This window comes from Salvia hispanica, chromosome 3, assembly GCF_029641045.1.
Source record: "Salvia hispanica isolate PSC_SH4W2 chromosome 3, Shi_PSC_v1, whole genome shotgun sequence".
NCBI lineage: Eukaryota > Viridiplantae > Streptophyta > Magnoliopsida > Lamiales > Lamiaceae > Salvia > Salvia hispanica.
The window spans coordinates 5,622,057-5,641,555 of NC_142694.1; the positions used below are offsets into that span (position 1 = coordinate 5,622,057).

Here is a 19,499-nt window from a genome sequence, read left to right on the forward strand (position 1 = left end):
AATTTTATCTGTTCAATTTTTTTGAAGTTTAAAGCATTATGTTTAAAAAAAAAGCAATTGCCTTCAAGTATTAAGTAATGATAAGTATAATATAATAGTAGTATAATGTAAATAAAGTAATATAATGAGAATATAATACGATTTAATGTAAAGTAATATAACGAGAACATAAAGTAATATAATGAGAATATTATAATATAATATAATGTAAATAAAATAATAAAGTAATATAATTAGAACAACAAATTGACATCAACAAAATTCTTAATATGATTTAATAGGAAAATGACGTCCTTCAATACAACAACTAAGTAAAATTGAAGGGTTAGAAATTTTGATGGGTAAAATTGTATTTTGCTAATTTAACTAGGCTTTCATGATAAATAACATAGGATTTTGGGTAGTTACAAATATGACGAAAACATAGATTTTCAGTGGGCTTTGTGCGGGCCGGAAATAAAACACGGGCTACTATGTTTGGTAACATAACTACCAAACACACAAATAAACCCAGATAAATCTCTTATCTAGGCGAAACATAGCTACCAAACGGCCCCTAAATATATAAGGCTAGTTAGTAAAGTAATAGTTGAATTATTGATATAAAACGAATTCAACCTCGTTGTAGAAGTACAACTATTCAAAACCATTTTCTATGGGCTGACGAAGCTTTCCTCAAGAGTGGGACCTTAGAGCATCCACAATGGCGGCTAGCGCACCGGCTAGCCAATTCGCGTTGCTAGCCGGTCGGCTAGCCGAACCATTGGAATCGGCCAACGCCTTTTCGGCGAGAAAATGGGCGAGCGCACGCCGATTTGCGAGCGCTCGCCGATGCGCTGGCCGCCATTGCAGGCTCGCGATCGGCCAGCGCAATTTTTTATTTTTTGAAAATTTTTTGAAACACTATATATACGCGATTTTAGGTTTCATTTTTATTTGCACCACTTGTATTAACGAGTTTTCTCTCTCTCTAAATTTCTGTACAAGAGCAACATCGAGCGATGGACAACAACAACGAGTCCAGTCCGTCGACGAGCGAATCTCAGACTCCCACGGTACCCGTGGGGTCTGGATGGGGGCAGATGGGCCAAGGGTACAACATGAACCTTTGGCAACAGTTGATGGGGTTGATGGCGGGCGCGCAGGGGGGGATGCATGGGGGGAATGCTGAGCGGGGGGCAGGCAACGCCGGGGTGGGGAGGTATGCCCCAAATGCTGCAGCAGATGCTACAACAGATGATGGGGATGATGCCGGTATGGCAAGGAGAGATGCAGCCCGGTATGCAGCCCGGGATGCAGGGGTCACCGGGGGGGGACACGGTCTATCGTCCCACTCTTGATTTTTTGACGGCTTCGTCTCACAAGTCGACCTCAGTGGAGACGCAGTTCACTGGGGATGACCGTTTCTCATTACATGAGCTGGGAATTGATATCGGGGAGGCGGACACTGCCGTTCCAGCGGGGGAGTAAGGGGGGTCGGGCCGCGTCGAAGAAGAAGAAGAGCAAAGGGAAGAGCAAGGTGGTCGGCGAGTCGTCGCAGCCGGCTGTTGACGACACCACCACACGGAGGAAGTGGACGGAAGAGGAGTACGTCGCTCTGGCCAAGGCGTGGTTGTCGGTTTGCGACGATCCGCTGGTTGCGAACAACTAGCGGATCGTCAACATGTGGGCTAAGATTAGAGCAGCCTACAGGAGGAACTGCCCGCACGGAAAGGACTACACCGGGGATGAGTGCCGGAAAGGGTGGGAACGCATCAGGGCCGCGGTCGGCCGATTTTCGGGGTTGTACGCCAACGCCCTCCGCATGATGAGTAGTGGGCAGACTGAGGAGGACTGCCGGAGGATAGTGGAGAGTCAGTTCCCCAAGCCGGGGGTTTATAAGGAGTTCACCTTCTGGAACTACTATCTGGTGTTGAAGGATTCCGAGAAGTTCCGGACGGGGGTCGACGCTGGGTGGCCGAAGAAGTAGAAGCTGAACTATTCCGGCGATTACAGCGCCAATAGTGGCGGTTCCCACGACCTCCCCCCGGATACTGAGGAGTTTCCGTCCCCTCCATCGTTTGCTCGCCGCACTTGCCCGATTGGCTAAAAGCGGGCGCAACGGGCAGCAAGGGGATCCTCCCCCCTATTGCCCCAGGAGGTCCAGTCAGCACCCCCACCCGCGTATACCTTATTCTCGCGTCAAAAAACGCGGGAACAGATGTACAAGGTCTTCCAAGATTGGAGGGCCGCAACTGACCCCACGGAGAAGAGGTTTCTTCACTCGATGTTCGAGAGCATGCGGGTCGATTTGGATGCCGCGAGGGCACAGATGGGGGGGCTCAGATGCCACCGATGTGGAGGTTCGGATGGCAGCGGCAACGGCGACGAGGACGGCGGCGACGACGATGAGGAGTAGAGAGAGGCGGGGGGCTCGTGTGTGGAAGCCCGATTTTTTTTTTATTATGGAGTACTTTTTTTTATCTATGTACCTTTTTTTATTTAAATGAAATGAATGAATTTTCCCGTATATGTCTCGTAAATTTAATTCTGTAATTTATCGTAAATTTAATTCTGTAAATGTAGTTGTTTTTGAATTATTTTTATTGCGGCTAGCCTGTGGCTAGCCTATTTGATTAAAATGATGATGTGGCAGGTGAATTTTTAGTGCTGATAACATGACAGGGAGAAAGAGTGACTAGTCTATGGCTGACCTAAAGCCATTATGGATGCTCTTATCGTTTGCCAAGTAGTTCATGAGAGGTAGAGCGTATCATCTTTGCAATAGATTACTATTCAATAAGACTGCATAGTTAAATCGTTGCTCAAGGATGAGACTAAGTAATTGGCTACTAACATTCACACAAAGATTAAATCATGTCGAATATGAGCATGGATCTCTGTATAACCTGAGGGTCAAAGATCAACTTGCATTACAACCTAAAATGACACCCAAAATTTTAGCATCGCGCAAATTAATTTAGAGTATAAGTTCAGAATCTTGAATTGGTCTGAATAATTCTCCATTTTCCTAGAAGACTGGCTGCGTTATTTGTCATGCACAAGAAGCATCGTCTGCTTCAATTCCATGTTTTGGTGGCCTAGTGTCCTTGAACATGATTTATTCATGTTGAATCTAGCATGTTCTGAATACATTAGTCCCATGCCATATTGCACTTTGCTAGTTTGCTTCCATCTTCTCACCATTTCTATGCTGCAAAAAACCATGCAATGAAGGTAACAATGAGAGTTATATTTATTTGAATGTCTTTTCCCATCTTTACCATCTACTATTATACTCCTATGTTATTAAATTGATAATGTAAATATATTTATTTGCTTATAATTAGTATTTCTTCCACTTTAACATTATTATTTTTCAATCTAAAAAAAATGATTTTACATACTCATATTTATTGGACCTGCTTGTCAACGTGATTAATTTTTCAGAAATTGGGTCCAATTTAAGGTGCATTTTTCACTCTGAAGAGTGAGCCCTAAATTGTACTAGTACCCGATACAATTAAAATAGTTCGATACTTCCAAATATAGATAGGTCGTGTCCGATTTGCAAGATAAAATAATACTATCAACATACAATCTACGATTGAGTTGTGAGATTATTTTAGTCATAGTCATAAGGGGTTAACCATGACTAATTATTCCGTGATTATCCATCTAGGATTGAGTTGTGGGGTTGAATCTCATGAACCAAACACATTACAAATTTAATCCACGTACTAGCGACGGATGAGGGTGGGGTCGCGCGGGGTCGGCCAACCCCACCGCCGTCTCCGGAGAACCGCCCGAAGACTCCTCCCAACAGCCCCCGACCCCACGGCAACCGGAACTCCGCCCCATGATCAGGGGCGGACACAGTGAAGGAGGCTTAAGCCCTCACCCAAAATGAGTTTTCTTATCTTTTCTACTTCTAAATTTTTTAAAAAGTGTCTTAAGCCCTTACTATATAAACGCTATTGAAGACTAAATTATTGAAAATTGGGTGATTAAAGGGCTGAACTTAATCTGAAAAAATCAGAGCAAAGTGAATTACAATGGAGCCGCCGAGTCTGGGAAGAAGAAGAGTAACAAAATGTGATATTACTTATATTATTTAAATCCTTATTAAATAGCGCCGCATTGTTTTGCTTTAAAAAGTGAACCACTCTTAGTTTTCAAATTAAACTTTTAATAATACTTGTTGTAAATAGAGCCGAGTAGAGTAGTGGAGTAGTATAATTTTTTAGAAGTACTAAACATCTTGTTTAATTAAAAGTGCAATTAAAAGATCCATATAAATTGTGTAAGTAAAATTTATATTCTTAACTTAATTTTCGTATTTGTTTGAGCGATCCCAACTAAAGTGACTGTTACCTTTATTTGACGAAAATTTGATATGATTATTTCCGATACCGTTACCATATCGTATATGCAGTGTACCATACCATATTGCGGTGTACCGTACTTTTACGTTATACTGACATACCGAGTACGGTATATCAAAGTAAGGTATTGCATACCGTTATACATGTGTTACATACCAAAAAAATTCTATTATAGCCAAATATTTAAAATAAAATTTCACCTATTTAAATAATGTCCAAAAGATTAAAACTACATCACAATCAAATCTATACAGTGGACTAGATTTGCATCTATGTGTGAGTGTGTTTGAGGTTGGGGCGGCTGAACTAAAATATGAAAGTAGGGTTAGGGATTTTAACATATTAATTAATTTTTATATAAATTTTAAATATATCAAATTTTTGGCAAATATAGTAAATGCGGTATACCGTGGTATAGGAAAATCTATACCTTTACCGTACCGAAATCTATCGGTAAGGTATCATACCGTACCGCAACTTGCGGTATACCGAAAATTTGGTATTTCCGATATTTTTTTCTGTACGATAAGGCGGTATTGGTATATTTAGCCAGCCCTAAATACTCGTAGAGGTCAATTATCGCGCTTAATATAAAATAGAGATATTTTATTTGTAATGTATTTTTATTACTGTTTTATATATTTAAATATTATTATATTAATTTTTTCGTCCAACCCCACTAATTTTAATTCCTGAATCCGCCATTGCCACATACAATCTTGCTATCTTGCTATCTGAACACCTCCATAGGAGAGATCATTCTTTGACGAAATAATGCATACCACAACACTACACATTCAGTAATACTAACATTCTTTGACGAAATAGTTCGATACTTTTAGGAGTATTATTGCTTTTAATATTGTACTACTATTTCTTCGTACATGCTAGAGGTGGAAAGAGTGAGGAAGTGAAGATAGTACATACTGTACGTATGAGAAAACAATAACCTTTTTCTCATCATGTAACTATATATGCTAGTACAATCTATAAGAGCATCTCCAATGGTAGGCTAGTCACCGGCTAGCCGATTGACGTGGCTAGCCGATCGGCTAGCCGAACCATTGGAGTAGGCTAGCCGAATTTCGGCGAAAAAACCGGCCAAGGCTAGCCGATTGCGTGTGGTTGGCCGATGTGCTGGCCGCCATTGTGGCGGTCCGATCGGCCATCGCTATTTTTTAATTCTTTTTTTTAATTCTTTTTTTAAAAAAAAATTTAATTCTTTTTTTTTATAATTTTTGAAAAACTATATAAACGCGATTTTCTCTATCTCTAAATTTTTGTACAAGAGCAACATCTAGCGATGGACAACAACAACTAGCCCAATACAAAATTAAGACCTAAAACAGAAACATGTCATACCCCCGTTCGGCTAGCGGCAAACTATAACGGATTCAAGGCATACTAACATTTTTTAATGTATTTTTTTAATAAATTAGTGAGGAGTAGAGTGGGGCGGTGGCTCGTGTGTGGAAGCCCGAATTTTTTTTTATTATGTAATTTTTTTGATTTTTAGTTAATGTACTTTTTTTGTTTAAATAAAATTAATGAATTTTCCCGTATATGTCTCGTAAATTTAATTCGGTAATTTAATCGTGATTTTAATCCGTAAATGTAGTATATTTTGAATTGTTTTTATTGCGGCTGGCCTATGGCTGACCTAAATCTGATGTGGCAGGTGAATTTTTAGTGCTGCTGACGTGGCAGAGAGGGAGAATGGGTGGCCTATTTAGCATTGGACATGCTCTAAACCCCACAATAATTATATACTACTATCATAAAATTAGGTTGGAAGATTTATCCGGCCAAACAGTTTGCCTAATTAAATTGACACTTGATGGACGAGAAGAGAAACCCATTGCATTCTCGAGCGTACATGATTTCTTGAGAAATCTCATGTCCGTAATTCGTAAACCCTATATCCCAATGACATTAACGCACTACAACAAAAAAGAAATCTAAGGACGCTTTTTTGGTTAATTAAAGACATTTTTTTTATGTTTCTAAATAAATCACCGACGCTTTAAAAAGTGTCCTTATTATGAGCGTGTCAAATCTAATTAAGGACGTTTTTAACTAGCGTCCTTAAACTGTTAATTGACAATTCTCAAGAGATTATAAAGGCAAACGTATGCAACGAAGTGAAGAGATTCACAAGTCGATTAATCAGAATCTCAACCAAGGCTTCATTTGCCTCCAATTTTTGTGTAACATACAAAATGAAATTACTGAACTAGTTACATAATTAACGATTTCGATTCCAAGACAGTTTATACCTATAACTGATTTTGGCAATTTGGGAATCTGGTTTTAAACTGTTAATTGACAATCCTCATTCTGGTTCATAATCAGCTGTTCCTTTTCCATTTTCTACTACTACTATTTTTATTGGGTTTTCAAATTTTTCATGATTACGGTTGCACGAATTCTAGAACCATAGTCCAATCAGCCATTCTGATGATTTATAAAATATAAACCACTTTCATATGAATTTGAATTGGATTTTTGTACAACACTTTTTTCAATATATATAGGAAGAAAGAGAAATGTTATGAAACTTATTTATTTGAGCATCTTTCTCGTTTGTTGATGTTAATTAGTATTATAAGTTTTGTTTTATACATTTATTTTGTTTCTAATATCCAAAAAATATTATTGACGAAAATTAATATTACAATTAATGTAAAGAATTAAAGTTGGATATATTCTTTATTCATTCATTTAAAAGAATAGATAAAATTTCAAAAAGTCAAACTTTGTTTATAAAAATTATAATATCAAATTATCAATAACAATTTTTTGAGAAATTACACTAAAATAATATAAATAGAGTAGTAGTATAATTCAGAAATGCAACAATTCAGAAATTGACGAGGAATGAATGCATCCACTGATCCACATAGTAAGTACTAGTAATACAGTAACTTATTCGGTCCATTGCAATTATAACTAGGGCAAACAGTAACTGCTAGAAGGAGAGAATGACAGAATAACCCTACCCAGTGGTTTCACAATCGTAGGCACAGGGAATGGACCACTTGGACTTCGACAACATACTCTAATTTTGCTGTCATTACTCTATTTAGCCATGCTTTCCTCGTACACAGTCCTATTTAACTCATTTCTTTTACTACTTTATTTAGCCCTTCATTTGAATCATCTCGATTAAATACTCCATATTACTAGTTGCTATAAAAAACAAGAAGATTTATTTCGTCTACAACTTAAATTATATGTGTATATATACATTACCATTGCGCATCAAATAGAAATGTAGCTTGTGTTGCTAATAATAATGGATACTTAATCATGGATGGAGTGATTATCAATATATCACTAGATTGAATTTTTTTCATATCTAGTTTTTCAAATGACCTATATACGTCTTGCGGTTTGTAGAATGATGTGAGAATACACCGAATAGACATTAGAGGTAATGATTGCGGATTCTTGTAAAAAAACACTTAAGTAGAGTAAAGTTTATTTTGATCATAACCTTCTTATTTAGATAATAACTAAATTTGAAGTGTGAAAATAAAAAGAAAAAGGAAAAGGGAAAAGAAGGCCGGAAGGGGTGGGTGACATGGTTTACTACAGGAAAATGAATTAAGCTATTAAGAAGAACTAGCTAGTATTACACCCATATCATATATGGCTAAATATTTTCAAACACTAATTTGAAGTGAAGAATAACAAGGATGTACGTCCTACTTTACCATTTTATATCCATGTGTTTACGGCTCCCAATTAAACACGAAATCCAAGTCATGAGCTTTACACGTTTGAATCAAATCAATAATAAATTCCGAATAAAATTATAGTGGAATTTATAATATTATGACAAGCTCTTTTTTAATTTTGAACAAATTTGTTATTTAATTGCAAGGTAATTTGGCTATGAGTACTAGTAATTCCAAGATAAAAGGTTACTTCGGAATAAGAGCAGTGTAATGATGAGGTAAAATAGTAATCACAATAGGAGAGAGGCCCTAAACCCTAGAGCACAATATATATAGAGACAAATGTTGCCCACCACTCCCACTCCAACCTAACTTTAACCTAATCTCACAAAATCAAAATGTGTTCCAGTTCCGGAGACGCCGCTTCCGATAAACGCTTTCTCGCCGAGCTTCATGCAAAGTTGGGCACGCCCAGTTCTTCATCCACCTTAAAGAAAGAGGATTATTCTCAAGCTTTGATGCTCCTTCTCTGGAATAGGAAATATGAGGTAGCTCTGAGTGAAGAGCAAGCAGCTACTCTAGCTCAACGTGTCGCAGCCCAGGCTGAAATGGCTGTAGATGCCTTTGCAGCAACATCACTCGTCTTTGCTTCTCCTCATGAAGCAAAAGAGGCGGAGGCAGCTGAGCCCGTCGATGGACAACCTCCTGCGAAGAAACTCAAGGAGTAATGCTTTTATCAACTACTACTATTATATTAGGATGTATCTAAGTAATCTAGGAAAAAATTCTGGATTTGAATTTCACGGCCAGATCTCAACTTCCTTTTGTCTCTATTCCAGAATTTCATCAGAATTAGGTTTAGAGTAAGGGCTTTGTTAGCTTTTATTTTATGTAATGGATTTTATTTGCTTTATCTCACTTTTTTTTATTATCTCTACCTTAAATACCATTCTATGATTTGTAAAATTCGAAATGACTTAGCATAAAATAGGTGTGGAAAAATGTGTTGACTTTTACTAAAAAAGTAATGACTCTATTATTATGAAACGTACCAAAATGACAAAATGACTCTATTACTATGGAACGGAGAGAGTATTTAACAGTTCGAGAAGACATTGACCGTCACAGAAAATAAGGCTAAGAAGTCATGCCACCTCCATAAAAAATTTGTTCACCTAATTATTACAAGTCACAAAAAATTATTTAATCTATGTCATAGCCACAGATTACATTATTTTATCAATTATTGGTATATTTTAATTAGATTATAATAAAATTAATTGGGCAAAATTCATAAAATAAAATAAAAACATAATTAATTCATAAATACGAACTCTCTTGCAGTTGTTCGAACCAAGATTTCTTTGAACCAACTGGATGTCTGATAATAAGAGGCAAAACTATACTCCCGATAAGTCCATGCTTTTTGCAAAGTGTTGGATCGATATTTCAGAGGATCCGATCCACTCCAACAACAAGAGGGTGGCCAAGTATTCGGGGTGCATAACAGAGAGGTACAATGAGTTGAAGACGACATAGGCAAAAAAGCACACCGCGGACCAACTCTGCAAACATCGAGACCGAACAAAGAGGGAGAGATTACTATATTTTTGGCGACTACCTCAACACCCTGAAGATGTGGGGCAGCGGCGAGAGAATGAAATATATCCCGAGTTCAAGCACTGTGACATCTGACTCATTGTCAAGGATTTACTGAAGTTCCAAGCGAGGGTGGTGGCGAACGGGCTAAAGAGCGCTAAGATCAACGCTAGCGGTAGGAGGGGAAATGTGGTGGACCTGAACGAGCCTATGGAGGAGAGTTCTTGCACACAATTGCCTACAAATAGTCGTCGTCTCTCATTGGCATTAAAGCGACCAAGACAAAGGAGAAGGCAAAGACGACGACGTCTTGATCCTGGTCACAACGCAGAGAGTGTTTGTGTTGTTTTGAATATTGTTTTATACTCCCTCCGTCTCACATTTGGAGTCACTTATTGTTATGGTTCGGATTTTAAGAAAGAGTTGAAGTGTGCAATAAATGAAGTGAGATGGTGGAGTGTGTAATAAATGAAGTGAGATGGTAGAGTTGGTTGAAGGTGGGTCTCTTTTGACTTTTGATTTTTATTTTGGTTTATTTTAATGTTGATAATGACATTTTGATGTAATTTTGATGAAGAATGAGGAAAAATTGTATGACCAAATATGGAAAATTCTAAAAGTGACTTTTAAACTGGGACGGACTTTTTTGGCAAAAAATGACTCTTAATCTGAGACGGAGGGAGTATCAACTATTCAACTTTTACTTATTAAATGCTAACTAGCCTTATATATATTTATAAATGCAAAGTATGGTAAAATAAAGAAGATACTAAAAGGCTCTATATTGCTTTAGAGGCTATTAAATACAACTAAAATTGATAAAATAAAATAAAAACATAAGTAATTAAAATGCTGTGAAAAAACTTAATTGGAATTTGTAATTTATGGAAAATGTAATTTTGAGGGCGATTTTAACCTAGCTAGTTAATCTGCTACAACAAAAAGTTCTCTTGCGTCTGACTGACTTTTTCTCCGGCCGCCGGCGTGACCTCCAGGTATTCTCACCGTTTTTTCTTCTTATTATCATTTTGAAATTAAGTTCTTTTTTTTGCTGTGAAAAGAAATTTATTGGAATTTCTGATTCATTACTTTAGCAATTGTGATTTTTGGAACGATTTGGGGGATTTTAACCTAGCTCGTTAATTCGTTTCTGATACAAAAATTATCTTCATATTATCTCTCTAAAGCGTGATTAATTGTTCATTGATCATCAGGATCAAGTATTCTCACCGTTTTTCATGTTATAGAAAGTAGATAGATAAACCCTTTGTTCATAATTGGTTTTAACTTTTAAGATTAGAATGGAGAAGAAGTACGCCTCCGCCGGAAAACCTCCCCTCCCTCCAAGGCCATACAACGGTGCAGATACGGAGCTCTTTAATCACTATATGATAAAATCCAGTGCTTCGGCCTTTATACGTACGGTGAAGAATGAGTACAAGCTCAAGGAAGAGTGGTCCGAAAAATACAATAAGAATCTGGCTCAACTTGTGTTAATCAAGCTTCGATCTAGCCTATCCGATGAGCCCGAACCCGTACCAAAGGTTCGCAATTATGGTTCGTTGGATGACGTTGCTTATTTCTTCTCAACAATTGTCCAGCTTCTCTTCAAGGTGGGGGGTATGTGGTCTTATGAGTATAATAACGATCTTATTCAATTAGCGTTAATCAAGCTTCGACCCAATAACCCAGGTGCTGCTAAGAAGAAGCGTAAGCCATTCAAAAAACCACTTTCTTTTCATGTTCATCATGCTAGTGCTAGTGCTAGCCCCTCCAAGAAGCTCAAGGCTGGATCATACAATATTTATATAGTGTGACTCACAATGTTATATTCTGCCCGATCTTAAATGTCGATTTCAGTTTAACTTTTTCTTGTTTTAAAGGTTAGCTGGTATTCTTCAACAAGTAGGAGTATGAAGTATTGTTAACTTTCTGTTCTGCTGCTAATTCTCTTATCATTTTAAGAATTAGATGGTGGTAGCATACATGGAATTCATCAACCCGAGAGCAAGTGTTGTGTTCTGCTGTTAATTCTCTCTGTGATTTATGTTATGTTTTAAATTGAGAGAATGGAAATTACTATGTTTATCTGTTTGTGCTGAAGCAGGGATACAAACATTGTTATTTGTTACCTTCATTGCATGGATTTGCAGCATAGAGGAGAAATGGCTCGTATGTAGCTGTCATATATGACATAGGAATTGAATGCCATATTAACCACATATCTGATATAATTAGTGGCTAGGATTAAAGTTTTGAGTTTGTATTAAATATGTGGTTTTCATTCAATCACATCCCGAGGGACTATTGTGTTTATATATAAGTATTAATTAGATTAAACGACTTGCAAAAGTAATTTATGATTTTATTTATTTTTTGCCTTTTCTTTATCCAAGTAGAAAATTTAATTTTTTTGGACATTTCATTTACCCTTAAGGCATACGTGTAATATTTCATGTAAGTTATTTATTTATGTATCAATTTATATTTACCTCAACTTGCACCTTGCACTAAAAGCCAGCTTTAAAAATTAATTACATAAACTTGCATATGAACTCAACACAATGACACATATAATACTATACTCAATATGCATAATATTGGGTCGTCTTACTAGAATAAGATCAGCCTCTTATATGAGAAATAAGATCAATTATGATCTATTGCATTACCAAATATATGGTGAAGATATAAAGTTAATAACATCAAAAAATTTAAGAAGTGTACTGATCATTACAATGTACTGCAATTATTATTTTTTTTCAAAACACATCCATGGGTCCTTATAATTTGATTGTTTATTTCAACAAACCCTTGTGCAATTTTTTTCGTTTTACCAAGTCCGTGTACTTTTATATTTGATATATTCCGATCCTTATTTAACGGAACTGTTAACTATTCTGTTATAAAATAACACGTCATATATCAATTATTTAATTATATTCCACGTAATATCCTAGTTGGAAAAAAAAACATAAAAAAAAAAACTTCATAAAGAAATTCAAATTGCATTTTCTTGATTTATATCTCTACAACCAAACAATCAATATTACTCAAACTACTACACCTTCAACTAACCTACGATTATCAATCGTCTTCAATGATTTTTAGCCCATATAATCAAACAAAAAATTTCTTCTTCTCTCTGCGTGTTGAAGACAAGCAAGAACAATGCCCCAAAAAATATACACACAAGATAAAGGAGGACACTTGCTAGAAGTTGAATATTTCTTTCATTTTGTTGTGCCATTTTTGGTTTCTGAAAAAAGAAGAAGATGAGGAATGAGCCTTGTAACGGCAGAATTGTGGCGAAGAATTGATTGCTGATTGCAGTCAAAATGTAACCAATTATAATGCATTCAATGTGTTTGATGAAATTTCTAAACGAGATTTGAGATACTGCTTCAAAACAGCTGTTCCTACTTCTAAATGAGATTTTGGGGCGTCATTCCATATTCAACTACTAAAAGTTCAAATTTATGAAAGCATTCCAATAGGGAAGAAGAACTTTCATCGGAGAACTACTTATGACGGCTAATTAGGAATTTATTTAAAGGAGGTTCACGTAGGGTAGGGTGTAGTATATTTAATAATCAAATGCGGATTTCATTAAATAAGATACGATGTGGAGTTTATTTTATTAATAATTGATTAAGTGGAATACATAAGATATGATGTGGATTTTATTTGAATAATGATTGATGAAGTGGAATATATTTAACCGTTAAGTTAATGGATTGAATATAATATGTTAAAAATGATCTATTGATATAAAATCTGGAAGTACAAGGATTAATTGAGATGATAAAATTGTACAAGGATCTATTAAAATAAACAATCAAATTACAAGTACCTATGGATGTATTTTGCCTTATTTTTTTTGAATGTACATGCATGTATGAGGAGCACAGACATCACCATGGAAAAATAAATAAAAAGGGGAATAAACAAATGTAAAAGAAAAATTAATAGTTGTTTGTATCAAATTAATAGGAGTATTATTAATTGGTAAGATATTACTACTACTCCTACTATAGTTTAGAAGGCCAAATTATCAAAGAATGTATAGGTGTTGGGCTTATTTTGAAACATAAATTTTATGTTGAGCCCAACTATTATCCAAAGTCCAATTAATAAAAAAAAAATAAAAAAAAAATTTGGAGTATTTTTTTCCTTACCCATCGGTTTTTTTTCACACTCGGCCGTGTGTGTTCGCCGCCCACCTCTGTTCCCTTTCTTCCCTCTTTTCTCGACACTCTGAAATACTGCCACATCTCCTTCTCATTTTCTGCACTAGCCAGTTTCCCGATGCTCTCTCTAGCCAGAAGAATCCAAGCCCCCCACCGGTTTCTCCAGATTGCGGCGGCGCAGCAGCTCCGCCATGCTCGAACTGAATCCGGCAACGACCGGCCACCCCGTAGCCGGCGGCGGTCGTCCAAGTTCTCTCCGTCGGCGATGTTGAGGAAAGCCGAGGATAAGTCGGAGTGGTGGGTGGTGGACGGTGAAATGCACGAAATTGGGGAAAATGTGCCGCTGCGAGAGCGCTTTGTGATCCCTAGGGATAACATCCCTAATAAGCGCCGGAAACAGCTCCGAGAGCAGTTCATGCGACGCACTCGCCTCGTCCTCAAGGAATCGGTTTGTTTCTCTATTTAATTTTTCGCTATTTTGTCCTTTTAATATATTTGTGAATCATTTATTGTTGTCAAATGCTAAATTTAGGGGGGAATAGAGGGGAAATTGTGGGATTGAGAAGTTTAGAGTTAGATTTTTGATTTGGTAATGATCATAATTTAAAGGATTGCTGTTGGTTAAACTTAAGCCACATTTGTTTTTATTGCAATGGAAAGGAGCATGAGCCTTGGTGCAAAAGATACATGGAACTATATAACGAGCTCAGAGAAAACTGGGAGAGGTTGTATTGGGATGATGGCTATTCTAAGAAACTTGCTGAGGATCATGCTAATTATGACTCACCCGATGATGATGATGAAGATTTCAATCCTTACAGGTTTGGTGCATTTCTTTGATTAATGTGCCATTTCATCACTTGTCTTATGTGGTTTGAACTATCATTATCAGGAACTCTATATTGATTATTGAACAATGTATCTCAGGACAGTTCATGTTAAACCGTTCATGATTTTGTGTTACTTTCATTGCTTTTATAATCTTCATCATTTCATTTTCTTGGACGAATGACTTTAGAAAAGAATATACATGGGTGTAATGATTATCTCTCTTTTTTGCAGGAATAGACAGCCCCAAGCAGATCAAATCAAGGTAATTGTCTATAAACTAGTACTTGTTTTTTCAATTCTATTTTGTGTGAATTGCAATCTGCATACTCATGGATTCATCGGTTTTATTCAAACTTGATGAAGACTAATCTTTTGGCAGGACTTCATGTACTTGTAACTTTCGCATGCCCTTGCCTTCTACTACCCTGTCCTTAACTTATGTGTGTCTCCATTCCACTTTTTCCTCATCTGTGATCTGTCATGAGATAATGCTCATATGGAAGTTTGTAATTGTATTAGCGGTACCTTATTCAATAAATTAATAGCTTGCTTTATTATTGTCTGTGTAAGTTTTGCCCTGTGCATTCTGGTGGCTCTAGAGTGATACATTAAGATGTTTTATAAGCCTCCTTTTGTAACATTTCAACTCGACATTTACCATTTTAGCTGCAGGTTCAATTTGAGGGGAGAAACAAGGAAAGCGACACCTGGGAAAAAGCTAGCCAAATCCGTGACAAATTTGAATATGATAGAGAGAGAAGAATGAGAGAAAAAGGTCAGTTGACTTGGTTATACTTTGATTGCTTTTTATTGGTACATGCTTGGTTTTGCATCTGATCCGATATGTTACAGCTAAAGCATTGGTTTTATAATTTTAATTCTGTACCAATGAACAATTAAACTGATATTCATTTAGATTTTATTTCTGGTTACTGGATTCACAAAACTTGGAATGCTTATTGGTGCATTGGCATCTATTCTTTTTCCCTTTAGTCAACTCCGGTATACAATATATGATCATAGTTAAGTAATGGAGACACTATCAAATTTTAGTACTGTCTGATTTCCCAGGGTCTTTATATTATACAGTATTAAGTATATTAATAGTTTTGAATTTGCAGCATTTGCCCCAATGAATGCAACGGATGACTCTGATATGAATCGCACAGTTTCAAGGAATGAGCCCTTTGACATCAGAAGATACATTTCTGAATCCGAGGAAGAGTGACTGACAGAATGAAGGATTTTATTCTGGAAATAGTGATACCCTTTGCTGTACAGTGATAAATTATTGCCCTTCAAGTAGCAGTTTCCTGGTGCAAGATGATCATGCTTCACCAATGAAAGAGATGTTCATTTCTACAAGTTCGGATCTTGATTATGAGAGAAGATCTGCCTGGGTATCAAAAATGGCATTGTATGATAATTTCAACCTATAAGCTCTTAACTTGCAATTCTCCTAGGATCGAGGTTGCTCATGTGAATTCATGATGTGAGAGTACATGAGGATATGCCTCTTGTGTAAGTTTTTTTTGGTAGGCAGATGCTATGCTTACGCTTTTGAGTTTAGAAAAATGCGACTTTTTTTTTTATTTCAAGCATTTTCAGAGCATCAATTGAATAACTTACTTTATGCTATTTACTTCATAGATTTGATGCCCCTTAAATGACTATTTAAATTTAGAGTGAACTGCATGAAACGTCCCGAATTTTTGTATTTGTAACACCAATGGCCCTTAACAAAAAAAAATACCACCACATGGGTCTAACAAAATATATAATCACAAATTAGATATTTTTTGCCATTTTTCGATCCAAATTGCCCAAATGGGCTGAAGGGCATTTTTGTCATATCATCATGAAACCTGCAAACCTACTTGCATAATTTTGTCAAATCATTATATTTGGTGCAGATTTCCCATGATTAGTTTTTATGAATATTTATGTCTCTCTATTCATTTGATTTCACTCAAATCAAACAAAGGTTCATCTAGGCCTGCTTATTCGGCCGGTTTCGGTTCTAACCGGACCGGTTGATCGGTTAACCGGTTTTAAATTTTCATAAATTCAAAAATCGGAATCGGAACTGGAACCGGAACCGGAACTGATCGGTTCCAGTTTGGAACCGGCCGGTTAAGAACCGGTCGATTCCGGTTCCGAACCGGAACCGATGTATAATTTTAATCCGAATTTATTTATAATTTTAAATAGTTCAATACTAAAAAAATAATTATCCAACATCTAGAATTATAACAAATAATACCTAAAAATTAAAATAAATAAACAAAATACAAACCAACAATACAATAATATTCATATATGGATAAGAGTGATGTCAAGTGTAGTAGGTCGGGTCGGACTAGTTTATGTTAGCAATTTTTTACTAATACAGAAATAGGAGTTTTAAACTTTAGCAATTTTTTTTTTAAAAAATGAGTTTTAAAATTGAATTTCATTTTCCCTTTTTTCGCTAAACATAGTATTCATTGGAATTTCCAATACTAATTGATATTGTTGTGACTATTTGGTTTATACCGGAACACTTAATAAATTTTCACAAATATGTTAAAATCGTATATTAAATGAATTGTTACATAAATTTGTAATAAATATATCATATGAAATGATATTGTATTTGTATAAGTTCTTTTGAAAACTAAAAACAAACTTATGATGTTCTATTCATTGTAGTTAGTTCATAAAAAATGGATTAGGGAAATAATTGTAGATTCAAAGTATCACAGATTAAACATTTAAATCTAAAAATCACTCAACGTTTCAAACTATTTTACTTTAATTCAAAATTAATTCAATAAATTAGATTTTTCAGTATATTAAATTATAAAAAAATAAAATTGAATTATAATCCGGTTCCCGGTTAGGAACCGGTCGGTTTCGGTTCTGAACCGGAATCGGTGTTATTTAAAAAGTTGGAACCGGTACCGGATTTTCCGGTTCCGGTTCCTCAATTAACCGGTCGGTTCCGGTTCCGATTCCGGTTAACCGAGAACCGGAGAACCGTTTAAGCACCCCTAGGTTCATCCATATTGATCAAACCAAGAAATTATGAATAATGTTATTAAATGAAATCAGACAAAAATAAAGACCATTTATCCGGTTTCGAATTTTCTCAGATGCCAAACACAACAGTTGAATATGAAGAAGTATTTGAAGCACGAAGTTTGGTTAATTTTAATTAATTCTATACTAGTATTTGAAAATTGAATATTAAATTATAGTACTAAAATTCAATTTTTTATTAATTGCCTCATGTATTTAAAAAGGATGCCTTTTGTAATGGTCGAATTGCGTTGGTTAATTCCACATTGTTTTGTTTGTATTGAATTCATTTTTGTAAAAATAATAATAATTACATTCTACAAGAGTACCATAACCCAACATTGAAGTCACAGTATATAAACACAATAGTCCTTCTATTCTACTTGTTGAAGAACACCGGTTAACATCTAAAAAAATAATAATTAAAAAAAACCAATAAACTGATAGACACCGAAGAGAAGAGCAAAATATCCCAATAACATGACATTGCAAGTCATAATAGTCCTACTATTCAGAGATCCCTTGAGTTTGTTGAAGGGGGCTAGCAGTCCCAACATCAACAGCAACAGGCTTATGACCAACATCAACAACTTGCTTAACTGGTTTATTGGATCGAAGCTTGATTAACGCTAATTGAACAAGATCATTAGTATATTCATTCATAAGACCAGCAGCCCTGCACCCGGAACACAACCTTGACCGCGAAGTCATCCAATGACCCAAAATTAGTAAGCTTGGGTAGGGGTTTGGGGTTGTTGGATAATGGATAGGCTAGATCAAAACTTGATTAACACAAGAGCCAGAATTAAATCACTTTTTAATGAGGGAGTTTTTTCATAAATTAATACTCCGTATGTATAGTTTGGTTGCTATATTAATCTTAGATTAGTTATTTTAAACATTTTTCGATCATGTTTGAGAGTTGGCCCGACGGAGCACATGTAAATAAATTGTATTTTCCGAGACAAGCAGTCTAGTTATTTATTTCATCACCTATTTTTGTACACATATTAAGGCTGGTGTATATGTTCTTGGCCAACCCAGGCACGCAACGTTTGCCGGTTGTAGAAAAAATGGGCTTCGTTCGAATTGTGACTATTTAGGTCTAAATTATCTTCTCCTACTACGTACTTAGTTTTCTGATTTGGGTTTCTCAAAGCACATTTAAATTTTCTTCTTCCTCCATTAATTTACTAGGTTTGGGTTATTTGTTTGGGAAATAATAGCTTGTCTTAGTACTTTAGTCAGTTCTCGATTGTGGTCAAGTTCTTTGTTCCCAAAACGGATCTAATATCTCCACCAGCTCAATTAATTCATAATTATTAATAAATTATCAATTTAGTGTCATTTCCACTTTATTTACGAGAGAATTTTTAATTATTTTTTAGTTTTTTTTTTTTTATCAAAATAAGATAAATATATAATTCATTTTACATCCAAAGACGTAATTTTGTAGCTGCCTTCATGCATAATACACATCAAACACATATCGTTCTTTCCTTTAAACTCCCCCTAATGTTGTTTTTCTACGGTTCATGTAGTACGCATCCCTGTTATGAAATATCCCAAAATCTGTGCAAAGCCACCCATCCAAGGAAAAAAGTTGTTGCACCTAGACATAATTAATTTGATATGCAGAATTATGAAATGCTCAACTTTCATAATACTCATTGAAACATGATAAGAAACAAGCAAATACCATATTTATAGGCTGCCTATGCATCAATATCCGAAACTAGTAGAATACTGCCTTAGGCTGATGATGAAGCTTTCCT

General features: G+C 35.8%; 1 protein-coding gene and 1 long non-coding RNA gene across 3 annotated transcripts; both read left to right on the forward strand.

The window, feature by feature from the left end:
• The first annotated feature begins 10,535 nt into the window (after positions 1 to 10,535).
• LOC125210826 (uncharacterized) lies at positions 10,536 to 11,677 on the forward strand. Its single transcript, XR_016136361.1, has 2 exons — positions 10,536 to 10,638; positions 10,944 to 11,677. It is a non-coding gene; the product is annotated as an uncharacterized LOC125210826 (long non-coding RNA).
• Positions 11,678 to 13,854: 2,177 nt separating this feature from the next.
• On the forward strand, positions 13,855 to 16,354 carry LOC125211173 (uncharacterized). 2 transcript variants are annotated; one of them, XM_048110879.2, is made up of 5 exons: positions 13,855 to 14,281; positions 14,494 to 14,654; positions 14,896 to 14,926; positions 15,331 to 15,439; positions 15,786 to 16,354. In XM_048110879.2, exons 1-5 carry the CDS (start codon positions 13,952 to 13,954, stop codon positions 15,890 to 15,892), a joined length of 738 nt encoding a protein of 245 aa, XP_047966836.2. In that variant the 5' UTR covers positions 13,855 to 13,951; the 3' UTR covers positions 15,893 to 16,354. The 2 variants fall into 2 exon arrangements, with proteins under 2 accessions (XP_047966836.2, XP_088923718.1); XM_089067592.1 differs by having other exon boundaries at positions 13,857 to 14,281; positions 15,337 to 15,439.
• Positions 16,355 to 19,499: the final 3,145 nt, after the last annotated feature.

What these genes read in the sequence shown, in the direction of transcription:
- LOC125211173 (XM_048110879.2), top strand. Translation starts at nt 13,952, where the DNA reads ATGCTCTCTCTAGCCAGAAGAATCCAAGCCCCCCACCGGTTTCTCCAG. An exon ending in GCCTCGTCCTCAAGGAATCG is followed by an intron (nt 14,282 to 14,493) that starts GTTTGTTTCTCT and finishes TGCAATGGAAAG; the next exon opens with GAGCATGAGCCTTGGTGCAA. An exon ending in CCCAAGCAGATCAAATCAAG is followed by an intron (nt 14,927 to 15,330) that starts GTAATTGTCTAT and finishes TTACCATTTTAG; the next exon opens with CTGCAGGTTCAATTTGAGGG.